Source organism: Camellia sinensis, chromosome 13 (genome assembly GCF_055761805.1).
Source record: "Camellia sinensis isolate YWXY chromosome 13, ASM5576180v1, whole genome shotgun sequence".
Lineage (NCBI taxonomy): Eukaryota > Viridiplantae > Streptophyta > Magnoliopsida > Ericales > Theaceae > Camellia > Camellia sinensis.
Window position 1 is genome coordinate 124650686 of NC_138973.1, and position 13840 is coordinate 124664525.

Here is a 13840-nt window from a genome sequence, read left to right on the forward strand (position 1 = left end):
TATTTTTTTTGTATTTTTTATTTTTAGTTTTTTTTTTCATATTTTAGTCAAAAAATTTACATTTTTAGATGCACCTAAGATTTAAATATTTGGGAAGAATTTAAAATTAAAAAAAAAAATCATTAAAGAGGAAAAATACAAAACATAAACAAAATACTAATATATTTCTATATTTCCTGTGTTTAGTGACATATTTTAAAAAAAATTCATAAATATTTTTGTTGTTTGATTTTTAATTTTTAATTTTTTTTCGTCTAACAAACTAAAAATCAATTTAGTGATGAAATGAAAAAAATATAAAAATTTAAATTGAAAGTGATATTAGATGATAGTTCAAGGGACTAAAATGAAATTTATCCAATTAAAGAAAAGATATTTTAATTATAAAGGTCATAATTTAAAAAAAAAAATTAATGAAAAGAGTTAGTAGTTGCTATAATTTTTAATTGAGAGGTTTAGACTCATACGAGACAATAATTAAAGAAGGATTGGTTTAATTTAACTTGACATGATTGAGGAAAGGCAGTGGTTTTGGTCCAGTCCAAGATCGAATTAGACTGTGTTGTTGGATTCATGGGAGTCCACCACGGGTCCCATTTTGATAATCTGAACCGTTCAATGTGTAGAAATCGTCGAGTACTATGCGCCTGTAAAAAATCAAGTTGATCGGATATCGATAGCTATGTGAACAAAACAGTTTTTTATCAACCGTTAATTTTTTCACCGCCTATTTTTTTTATACAAAACTGATTTGATCACATGGCTATTAATATCCGATCAACGTGATTTTTTATAGGCATGTAGTACTTGACGAGTTCTACACATTAAACAGTTCGGATTATCAAAACAGCCCCAAAAAATGAACTCCATAAACCGAACTGAACAGATCCAGTCTTGATCTCAACTTGAGACAACCTAAAGTTGAGGAAACACCTACCCAACAAGCAAATGACACCAGTGATCAGCCTCGTCCTCTACAAAACTTTTACACTGGGTGGCAAGGGTTTAAGTTGTTATTTTAATAAGTTATTTTAATTTTTGATTATTTTAATAGGTTAAAGTTTTTATATTTGAAAGGATCCAGCTTGTCTCAAGTTGAGATCAAGACTGGATCCATCCAGTTCGGTCCATGGGGCTCATTTTTTGGGACCGTTTTGATAATTCGAACCGCTTAATGTGTAGAACTCGTTGAGCACTACATGCCTGTAAAAACTCACGTTGATCGGATATCAATAGCTATGTGATCAATTCAATTTTGTATAAAAAAATAGACGGTGAAACAATTAACGGTTGATAAAAAACTGTTTTGTTCACACAGTTATCGACATTCGATCAACGAGATTTTTTACAGGCATATAGCACTCGACGAGTTTTACACATTGAATGGTTCGGATTATCAAAACGGGACCCGTGGTTGGCCCCCACGGGCCCAACAGCACGGTCTAGTCCGATCTTGGATTGGACCAAAGCATTAGATTTTTTTATAATTAGATGTGATGCTTGTTTGTTTGTAAGAGAAAAAATAAAATGATTATGAGGGTTGGTTTGGGATGTTCTAAAAAAGTGTACTTTTTGACTTATTGACTTATATGGGGTTAGGTTTGATGTGATGTGTTAGAGAGGTGATTTGATTTAAATAAGATGATGTGACTTAAATAGGATAATGACTTTTTAAATTTTTATATTATTTAGTTTATGCCAAACCAACCCTGAGTTTAATGTAACATTTTATTTTATTAATTATTTTAACATTTTTTTAATATTTTAACTAAAAAAAAAAAAAAAAAAACTGAAAATCCACATGCCAAACAGGGCTGAGAGTCAATGCCGTGCAGTGCACGAGAAACTTTCAAAAATTATTAGACCCAGTGACGGAAAAGTGTACCCGAAATTCACACTCCTCTATAGATACCTAAATATAAATCATAAGCCTCGTTTGGGAGCTAGCCGATTTACTCAAAAAATTAAAAAGTTAACAATTTATATTAAAACGTTAAAGATTCACTTTTTTTTTTTTACTTTTTGTACATCTTTTGGTAAAAATTCAAAAAGTTATCCCAAACATACTAATTTTTTTTAACTCATATTTTAGTCAAATAATCAAAAAGTTACTAAATTAACATGTTCCCAAACAAAACTTTAGTCCTGATTTGACAAAACTTTCCAGGCTAAATAATTATAAAAGGACAAAAAAAAAAAATAATAATAATAATAATAATAATAATAATAATAATAATAATAAAAAGTTTGCCATTTTAAAGTTAAAAGGTCAACCTCGAAAATCAAACAAATAAAAAAATTCAGGCTAAAAAGCCAAAAAAAATTAAAAAACTAATTGAGAAAGTCATTATCAAATAATCCCTTAAATTTAAACCACTTATGATAGAGCCCCACCTTCACAAGATTCCTATAAATCTGAACCACTTAAGACGTGGACCTCATACATACATGAGTGGACCTCCACACATACATAAAGGATCATAATCACTTTAAAGGTGTGTGGGTTATCCCAAAAGCAATCTCAAACATTTTTCTTATAATTAACTATTATTTATGAATAATAATAAAAATTATGTTTAGGTGTTATTAAATCGATTTATTGATCAACAAATCTTATAATAATTAATTATATTTTTTTATCATATATTAATTATATTTTTTTATCATATATTTTTTTATCATATATTATTAAAAAAATATTATTAATTGTTAATTTTTAGTAATAATTTTTAGTAATAATCACTTTAAAGGTGTGTGGGTTATCCCAAAAGCAATCTCAAACATTTTTCTTATAATTAACTATTATTTATGAATAATAATAGAAATTATGTTTAGGTGTTATTAAATCGATTTATTGATCAACAAATCTTATAATAATTAATTATATTTTTTTATCATATATTATTAAAAAAATATTATTAATTGTTAATTTTTAGTAATAATTTAAAATTTTTATTACAAAAAATGTCACTAATTATAAATTTTAGTAACAGTTTAAAAAATCGTTACAAAAAAAGTCGTTAATTTTTAACTTTCTGCAACAATTTAAAAAAATCGTCACAAAAAAAAAATATTAATTGTAAATTTTACCAACAAATTATAAAAAATCATGACAAAAAATCACCATTGTCAATTTTTGATGACATATAAAGAATTATCACAAAAAATTATTTTTAATGACAATTGTATTATAGTTTATTTTAAACAGAATTTAATAGGAATTAAATCTAACTATTTAGGCTCCTTAATGATTTACCCCCAAAAAAAATAAAAATAAATAAATAAATCTCTCCTTTCTTTTTCCAATTCATCCCAACATACTCCTTTCACCTCAAAATAATAATTTGTTATTCTATTTTTTATTATCCCAAAATATTAATACATTTTTAAAAATTAATGACTAAAATATAAATTTCTTATTTTGTCATTTCTTTAAATTTATTAACAATACAAAAAAATATAATTATGATAATTAATATTCTAAAAAAATATATACTATCAAATGATAACTTTAAAAAATTAATATTTTTAAAATGTAATAATTAAACTATCCAAAAAAAAAAAATTAGAAAAAAGACTTATGACTTCGAGACAGAGGGAGTAATAATAATAAAATAAAATATTGATCACTTGTACATTTTCCACTCCAACAGAAATTCTCCATTTCAAGTTTCTCTACTCTCAGCCATCTAAAAAAAAAAAAGTTTCTCTACTCTCTCTCTCTCTCTCTCTCTCTCTCTGCCTCTCTCTCCATGTCTTCAAATTTGACTTCACAAGGGGTGGTCTTCGCCACCGCCATGGCGGTCTCCGGCACCGTAATCCTCCTGGCCCTCCGCCTCCAGAAGTCTTTTCCGGCAACACAATTCCCTATCACCACCCACTGCCCACCACCACTCCCTCGCCCCTGCATCTCTTCAGGTTATCTTTAACTCTCTAGTATTTCATTCATACCATATACGATTTTGGGTAATGTTCAACAAATCCAACTTTGATTGAAAACTTAAATCATTTCCACATATTATTTTTATAAAGAGTGATAAAATTAAGGCTCGATATGTCATTCTCAAATTTTTTTATTTTTTTATTTTTGGGGTTGTAGAAGATTAATTTTGTATGTGCATATATACATGTGAATAAGTCTGGGAACACAAACATTAGTCAGAGAGTATATATAGATATAAATTGTGTGTTAATTTTGGGTGTGTAGTTGGAAAGAAGAGAGAGAAGAAAAAGAAGAAGAGGGTGCACTTTGCAGAAGATGTGGTGGACCCAGTCGGAAACAGTAAAGAGTTTAGGAGGAGGCAACAACACAACAGTGATGATGCTGGTTTCTCTCCAAATTCAAATTCAAATTCAAATTCACCAACAAAGAATAGAGGAGGAGAGAGAGGGAGAGAAGTCCGAGGAGGAATGCCAGAGAACAGGGTGGCACTGTACAATGGAATTCTGAGGGACCGTTCGGTTCATCACCGGTTGGCCTATTCTTCCTCCTATTGACTTGACTTTGTTGGGACTTTAAAAAAAAATTTCTGTACAATCTCCTATCTACCCTCCCCTTTTGCGAGGTGGATTATAATCTATTTCTTAAATTATAACTCATTTTTTTTTTCAAAAAAAATTACTTATAAGCAGTTTATAAGTAACTTTTTACCAAACAACTGATCATAATCATCTTTCCAAAATAGCCTACAAAGCCCCCCCTTTTGTGGTGTAGAAATTGATGGGTTGGTAATTAATTGACAACACTTGGTTATTGCACGTGGGATTGTTGTAGGGCTTTAATATTTTCATTTTCATTTTATTTTTGTTTATTTTGGATTTTAGTTTTCTAGATGGTATTTTGGGTTTTAGTTTTTGGATTCAATTTGTAGATAAATTGGATTTGGTTGAAATTTCAGGGGCATTTTTGTATAATTATCTCCCAATTCTCTCTTTCGCGGGTAATCCTATTTAAACATCACACAACTTCGTACATTGATGGGTTGTTAATTAATTGACAACACTTAGTTATTGCACGTGGGATTGTTGTAGGGCTTTAATATTTTCATTTTCATTTTATTTTTGTTTATTTTGGATTTTAGTTTTCTAGATGGTATTTTGGGTTTTAGTTTTTCTATTCAATTTGTAGATAAATTGGATTTGGTTGAAATTTCAGGGGCATTTTTGTATAATTATCTCCCAATTCTCTCTTTCGCGGGCAATTCTATTTAAACATCACACAACTTCTTACATTACACTTTTTTAGTTCTTTCATTTCAGCTCACTTCGCACCATTAATTTTTTAAAATCCTAAATTACCCTCATCTTTTTCAACTCTTCAACCCTCTATCCCAAACTCTATCCATAACCCTAACCCTAACCATCACAGTTAGCCGTCACTCCCTCTCCAGCCGTTGCCTACTCTACCACATATCTTCTCGTCACCGTCTTCCCAATGCCCTTAGGGTTCTCTTTCTCTCTCTCTCTCTCTCTCTCTCTCTCTCTCTCACTCACACACACACACTCACGTGCGCGCGCGCCCACCAGAACAGTACAGTAGAGAACAGCGAGTCTAGATTGTGATAGAGGGTTGGATCACGATGGTGGAGGTGGAGAGTAGGTTGTTCGCGATGGAAGTGATGGAAGATGAGGCTATTTGCGGTGGTGAGGAATCGCCGGTCGGGGAAATGGAAGGGATTTGTGGTGGGAAAAGGGGTAGCTAGCGAGTGAGTGGTTGTAAGGGTGGTGAGAGCGAGGATGAGAGGCGGTGGGATAGTGAGGTAGGAAGGTTGTGTGGCTGCGATAGTGGCTAGAAAGGATAGTCGTGGTGGTGGATGCCAGTGACAGTGGCCAAAGTTGGAAAGCAAGCGGTGAAGGCTGGTGGTAGGTAGTGTTGTCGAAAGATGTGTATTGAGAGTTAGGGTTTAAACATATGTCCAAAATGGTAATTTGATAAAGGATATAAGTATAATAAAAAAATTATGAAAATAGTGTGTACTGAAAGATTTGATGATGTGTAAATAAAATTTATCCTGTCACTAGATCACTGAATTAATTGTGTAGACTTGCCAAGTCCAAGGAGCTTGAGATTGATTAAATTCAAATCTAGGGAAAGATGGTGGAGAGAAAATGTAACACCTTATTTTGTTTTTATTTTTTATTTTAAAATATTAAATATTTTGTCTTCATAAATTTTGGGTACTAACTAATACTAATAGTATTATAAAATTAAAAAAAAAAGAAAAAAAAAATTGATGCAAGGAAAATAGAGCTAAGCATGTAAGCCAATAAAACAACCCTAAAACTAAAGAACATGAATGGATAAGACCCATAATGTAATTGCGACAAAAGATAATAAGTGAAATATAATAAATAAATATAGTCATCTTAATATTATTGACAAACATATATTTGTTCTATGCACATATGCATGCATGTATGGAAGTTTGGCCTTCATATTTTCACAACTCTGGTTCCATAACTCTTTTTCTTTATTGTTATTTCCTTTTGATTAATGTCCTATTAGGAGGAGGTCTTTAAACCATGTAAGAATAAATGATTAGCATGTTTAAACAAATGCATTGTACTTGGTACATGTTAGGTCTCTCCATGATTTATGTAACATTAATACCTCTTTTAAGAGCACTTGTTTGATTTGGTTGTAAAGGATAGTATCCACTTTAAATATAATGGGTAATGTAAGGATTTTATTTTTAAAATCTTTTTGGATTGAACAATTCAATTAACTAGGAGAAGTCCAATTCAACTGATTTTAACTGGTTGACTAGAATTAACTCCATGTGAAAAACTTTTTAACAGAAATGATGTTTGGATTACTACTATGTTAAATTAAGGTCTGGCCTCCCAATTTGTGGTCCAATTGTTTAGAAGCATGATCACAATGAAAGTTCAATAGAACAATTATTTGGATTTAATTATTTAAAGCTAGCTTAAGTTTAGAAGCATGATAACAATGAAAGTTCAACTAACTTTTTTTTTTCTTCTTCTTTATTTTTATGATGATAGACCCAACTCCAACTACTACCTTTTGTTATTATTATTTTAGCCATAATATATATATATATATATATATAGAAATTTGATACAGAATATTCCATGCAGAATATTCCAAAATATATGAACTTTTTACTTTCAAATAAAATACTCATAAAAAATATATTTACTTAAGAAAATGATATTTTCATATCATTCTTAAATTATTATACTTTTTTTATTATTATTATTAGTAGTGTTTCCTTAGTATATATTTATTTTTTTTTTTATAAAATAAATCTTGGCCTTTAAAGCCAAAACATTTGATTGGGGGAATACGTGTCAAACATTGGTTGGAGAAGGCAATGAGGCAAGAAACATGGGCAAGTAGCAACTGAAAGGCGGTAGAGATGGGGTTGGGGTGGGTGTTACTACATTTTTGACATTCTTGTCTGAACAGAATCTCATATGTCACCTTTCATTGTGTAGCCTAACGTTGCCAAAATGATATGATTTGGTGATGTAGCGATGATGTAGAAATTATTTAAATATATATTTTTTAGGATATTATATGTAGTTGTTGTTGATAATATACGATTTATCTGAAATTTGATTAATTCTTTTTTTAGTAAATTTTATATCTTTAGTAGCACCAATATTTAGTATATTTTGTAAAAAATTACGATATTGTTGACAGTTTGCTTTTAGTATTAGTAATTGATTACCATCTAGTGATATATTTTGAACATAAAAGTGATAATAAAAACTCATAAAAAGGAAAAACTTATTACTTATAATTGCAAAATGTTTTGATTTTAGATCTACTATACTTCCAAAATAAGAACAGTATCTATAGACTTTAATCGTTCACACTTTAATCGTTACCTGAACGTAGTTGGCGTAGGGCTTTGGCGTTGGTAAACTTTCAGTTTACAGAGGTGGCTATTCTCAACATTTTCTTCCTTAGATCAAGCTCAGTACAGATCTGATTTGTTTTCTAAATGTAGAGTAAATTAAAGGTGTGTGTGTGGTTTTGAAAATGCGTTGTATGTGTTGAGGTGCCCAATTGTCTTCCCTTCCTTCGAGGTCGAAAAATATTAGGATGCTATTGGTGATTTTGATAAAAGTGTATTAACTTTTGAGATAGTTCAATGAGGAAGAGATTTATCTTTGGGTAAAGACAATACTTTTCATTATGTTATTTCACGAGAATCTACTGAATTGATGATATCTATAGAATATTTACAGATTTTAATTATGAAAAGGATATTAAATTTTAGGGACATTACAAGAGTTTGTCATCGGCCATCGGTGGAGAACGGTATTGCTTGTTGTTGAATAGAGTACACATGTTATGTGTTATGTTTAAAATGACCTAGAATGATGTGTACATGATGAGATGGATGACGAATGTGCTGCATAGAGGTAACGCGATCCTTCCGGCTAGCAACCGATAAAGCAGGCTGATGGGCTATATTGAGGTAATGCATTCCTTTCGGTTAGCACCCGGTAAAACAAGCAGATGTGTTATATAGAGCTAATGCGTTCATTCCAGTTAGCACTTGGTAAAACAGGCTGATGGTTGCTATGTAGGACTTGGCGAGACCACGAGATATTTAAATGTTCGCAACTTATTAGTTGGTATTGATATATGTGTTGTGATATGTGAAATGGATAGAAATATATGAGATGTCCAATTGACTCTCCATGTTCAGTAATCGGTAAATGTAATATTACATAATGATACTGAATGTGAGATTGTGTTTGGTATTCGGTAAATGTAATATCACATAATGATATTGAAATGTGAGATTTTGTTTGGTAGTAGGATGATGTAGACGTTTGGTATAATGGTAGTGCGGATTTTCTTTCAAAAGTAAATGAAGTTGATAAACTCTTTGAATCAAATAGAGAAATTGTAAAAATAAAGATTGTTTTCTTGAAATTGTTAAAGAAGGATTCTTTTAAGGAAAGATATAATTATGTATATATATTTTGGTTATGAAAAGGCACATTACTTATATATTAGCATTCATGATACTATCTATTCATGTGATGTTATTTTTTAGAGTCATTGGGATTCTTATTGGACTATATGTTCATCCCATGTTGTTGATTACTTTTTAGGTGCATGTACGAATGGTTTCTTTAGAGTTGAGATCTACTTATTTGTTGGTCACGGGGCTTATTTTTTTTGTAGACAGGATGCCAATGATATGTATATAGAGGGTAAAACCCTTTTGTTTTTTTGTTTTTTGTTTTTTTTTTAATTTATTATTATTTTTTTTATGTAAGCCTAAGGGTGTTATAACTAATTATCATTGTATATACAATAGAGAATATCACTGTTTTATTGATTATCCCTATTGCTTCCGCATTTATGTTATGGAAAATGGACTTTAATCAAGTATTTGGTAATGTTATTCAAGTAATAAAAGTCAGGGCATTTTCTTTTTTGTTATTCCGCCACCTTCAACCCAAATTGCCATTGCCATTACCACTTTCAGCCGCCATCTTCAATCATCAATGACCACCTTTGACTGCCAGCAATTACCTCTAACCATCAAGGACATATTTTCTGATGACCACTGTTAGTCCATTTTTGACAACTCTTCGGCAAAGTGAAATTCCATTGATTTAGCACATTAAATTCTCTGATAAGTCTCTAACAAAGTAAAATTTTATAGACTAAAATTTCTCCGAGTAAAATTTTACTGTCATGCTGAAATTTCCATTGTGCGACAATGAAAATTGAATTGTTTTGAACAAAAAAATAAATAGAAAAAGAGAGAAGAAGAATAGAAATCAAAGTTATAGAGTGTGGTTACAAACGATGTGATGTGTTTAAGATCTGAACGACGGTAGTAATGGATCTGGAAACGGCGATAACAGATCTAGAAGTGGCAGTAGCATATCTGGAAGAGACAAACAATGGATTTGTAGTCATGAATGACACTTAGTTCATATATAGACTATTGTTGCGAATGGTGGTTGTGAATAGAAGCAATGATAGCGATAGATTTAGAAGGGCAACGATGGGTCTGAAAGTGATAGTAATGGGAAGATGGTTGAAATGATGTACACAGAGAGAGAGACAGACAGACAGACAGACAAAAATACGTAGAGAGAGAGAGAGAGAGAGAGATGTATACAAAAAAAATCTAAAATTGTTGTAGTATTTTTAGGGTTTAAGGGTATTTTTGACCATTTATCTCAAAAAATTTTCTTATCCTACTAAAATTTGAAATTTAAGGACATTAACCAATATATAATATTTCAATGTCCCTTAATTCTTATAAAAATATGTAGAGAGATTTATCCCTAATTAGTCCAAATTAAAATAGTTCACTTGCTCGTTGATTGAATTGAACTTGGGTGATTTACTCACTTTTTCAAACTCAAAATTAGAGGGTTAATTGATGAAAAATGTATTTTTATGAGTCTACTAGCGTATGCCCATGCCTAAAGGCACGGTGTAAATAATATTAAGATTAAAATGCAGTTATAAAAATATATTTAATAGACTGTACTTTACAATTCCAAATAAATCAAATATAAAAAAAATTAAATATCAAATAATGCACACCAGCCAGTACACTACAATTTAAAAGAAATTAAAACTAAAATGCACACCAGCTAGTGCTACTCCTGCCAATCAAATTATAACTACATAAGAAAAACAAACATTATATTGTCAAGACCCACGCCTGACAACACAAAAAAAGAAAAACAAATACATATCAATTTAAGGTTTAGAAACACCAATCCAAATAAATTGAAAGCTACATAAATAAAAAATGAAAAAGAAACATAACAAAGAGAAGATTGTGAAGATCATCAAACCTGCAAGAGTTTCGAAATGAAAAGGACAAAAAAAGAAAAAGAACAAAGAGAAGATTGTGAAAATCATCAAACCTGCAAGAGCTTCGAAGCAAAATTCAAACAACCCAATTCTTCTTACCAGGTTGCCTGAACATTATATTTAGGTACGTAAACATATATTTTAGTAACAGATAAATCATATTATTAGTAATTTAAAAATTAAAGAAGTCAATTCTATTATTAGGTACCTAAATAAGCCAGAAACATTATAAAAATTATATTACGGTGGTACCTAAAATAAGCCAGAAACATTATATTTAGGTACCTAAACATATAATGTTAGATACCTAAATATATATTATTTGTCATAATATATATTTATTATAAATCTTCAACCTGTGAAGCCAGAATTGAGCTTCACCAATCATCAAACCTGAAGATCATCATACGCTAGATGAATCTTCAACATATTTGGTGATATGTTGCAACCTGTTACATTGAAATTGAGATCTCCATTTCTTGCCACAAATGGAGAGGAGCCAAACCAAAACAGCTAAATAAGCTTATCTGTTAATAGGTTTAAGTTAAGAATTGCAAAACTCACAATACTTTTCTCATATATGATAATATGAGCAGAAATGGGCTTTTCTCCAAAAAAACTATGCAAGCTTACACATGTATTTCAGCACCTAAGTCAATAACTCAACTTGACTAAAAAGATTAGCAATCAAATGGAACAAACAGGTTTATTATAACCATTATAGACCTCAATTCCACCAACAAACAACACACCCAAATGTATATAATGTTGGAAAAATAATTTAATATAGGCATATTTTTTAGCCCAAATTTGAGTGGGCCCCAAACGTCTTTTGGGATGGGTCCGAAGAGGTGAAGTGTTCCTTGCCGTGTGGCAAGTCACACGCTGAAGACAGAATGTCAAAACCATTTATGAGTGAGTGGGTAGTTGACGTCATTTTCGGGTCTAACATTAATTTTTTAGATAAAATTCATTTGAATTTTTTCAATAAAAATTATTGTGGGAATTTAATTTAATTCTACATTTAAATTTTTGGTTCCTAAGTGGTTTCCTAAAGTTTGTAATTGTGGGATTTTAATTTAATTCTAAATTTAAATTTAATTTAAATATAAATTTATTTTTGATTTCCTAAAGTGGTTTCCTTAAAAATGATTAAACTATTCAAATAGTTTAATATAAGTATTCCATTTGTTTAGGAACTGTTCCACCTCTAATACCAACGGATCTTTTCTTTTCAAATTGTTTGAATATGTGTTCAAAGCAGCGGTCAGGATTGTTTGAAATTTTTGGTCTTAGCAGCGGTCAAAACAACTTTGAATAGTTGGTTTTCCTGTTCAACTCTTTGGTGAACCTTTTCACTTCAAACATTGGAACCTGTTCGGGTCTTATGTTTGCCTATAAATATAATCTTTTTTCAGCAGTCCGGAGATCCGAAAAAATGAGTCTGATTTTTGTCTCTTTGCTGTCCATTTTGTTCTAGTGCATTTATTCTTCATATATTAGTTTTAGATTAAATTTAAGAGAGTATAAAACACAAGGTTTGGTTCGCCGTACAATTTTGTTTGGTGTGCTACAACAATTTTGTGAAAATCATTGTATCTTGGGAGATAAACGCCACTCAACCGTAAGCACCGTAGCGGGGCGAATCTGTCTTAACGACAGAGTGTCACACACTCGACTTGGTCTTTGAATTTTTAATTCGGTTCAATAAATAAATTCGGTACGTTATTTATTTATTTGTTTGAGTTTGTTTCGATTTATTTTATTTACACAGAAGATTGTTTCAACATATAATTCCTCTTACCAAGCCTGAATTCACCTCCAAATTCAGTCCCAGCTCACCAAATTACCTCCAATGACAGCAGCCCACCAACAAAACTACTTCTATTAAGTCTTAAAAGTCAAAGCCCAATAAAAATTTTATTTTTTCTGGCAATAACAAACACAAATGAGTACTCTGTTACTCTGGATATATGATCAGAGGTTAATGAAAGAAAAACAATAAGGTTTTTTAGTTCTTAATAGTAATCCTATAAAAGAATAAAAATATTATAATAGCAGGTATAGTGAGCTAAAACTTTGTGTAAGTAGAATTTTCCTTTCATTTTATTAGGCAGTTCACAAAATGTTTAACTTTTTGTGTTCATAGAATTACACTGCCTTCGTGCTTGTTGTTGGCTTGAATTGGCAAGGAGTCAGTTACAGTAAATTGGCAAGGAGTTGGTTACATTGTACTGTAAATCTTTTTCCATCTATAACATTATTTACATTTGTGGTATATGACTGCAGTTGGGAGGCTTTAAATGCATCCTAAAATTTTAAGTGCATTTAGAGTCTGCCCTATAATAATTGTATGCATACCTAGGATAAATGACAAATATACCAAGTAATTCATGGTTTCATATATTGAGTTTTGGGAAATTTAAAAAAGAAAAAAAAAACTTCAAAATTTTGATCTCGGTAACAAATCAATCCTAACTTGAAATTATTTTAATTCTAACCATTCATTTCTATGGGCCATTTAAACAGTCTAACAATTTTTTTCCCTTTATTTTGGTGTTGACAATCATTTGCTACCCTTACCATGATCCGTCACTACCCCCATCTCTTCTCCCCATCTACCACTACTCCTCATTTTCCTCACCTCACTACTACTCATTTCATTCCTTTCTCAATTCATAAAAATTCCAGTAAAAAAATATGAAGTGCTTTCTGAACGAACCTTTAAACATGAAGCAGAGATGGTTGGTTTATTTTGTATTTGCACCAACACAAAATAAAATACATCACCTCTATCTTATTTGTAAATTGTGTTTTTTTATTTTATTTTTAATTACATGATTGTGAATGTATATATAATTGGATTGGAGTATATAATAGATATTGGGTGAATCATAATTATGAATGAGCCATAGCCAAAATTAACATTTGAGCCAATTTTGATAGTTGTATTGTTTAGAAGGTAAAAAATACACATTGAAATAAGATTGTGTTAACACATTTCAA

General features: G+C 30.5%; 1 protein-coding gene across 1 annotated transcript; it reads left to right on the forward strand.

Annotated features, from left to right (window-relative positions):
* Positions 1-3797: 3797 nt before the first annotated feature.
* Positions 3798-4497, forward strand: LOC114273854 (uncharacterized). Its single transcript, XM_028215672.2, has 2 exons — positions 3798-3918; positions 4208-4497. The coding sequence occupies exons 1-2, from the start codon at positions 3798-3800 to the stop codon at positions 4495-4497; spliced, it is 411 nt and encodes a 136-aa protein (XP_028071473.2).
* The last annotated feature ends 9343 nt before the right edge of the window (positions 4498-13840 follow it).

Bases quoted from the DNA above. Each gene is read 5' to 3' on its own strand.
- LOC114273854 (XM_028215672.2), top strand. From the start codon at position 3,798: ATGGCGGTCTCCGGCACCGTAATCCTCCTGGCCCTCCGCCTCCAGAAG. The intron at 3,919-4,207 runs GTTATCTTTAAC...TTGGGTGTGTAG, and splicing joins TCGCCCCTGCATCTCTTCAG to TTGGAAAGAAGAGAGAGAAG.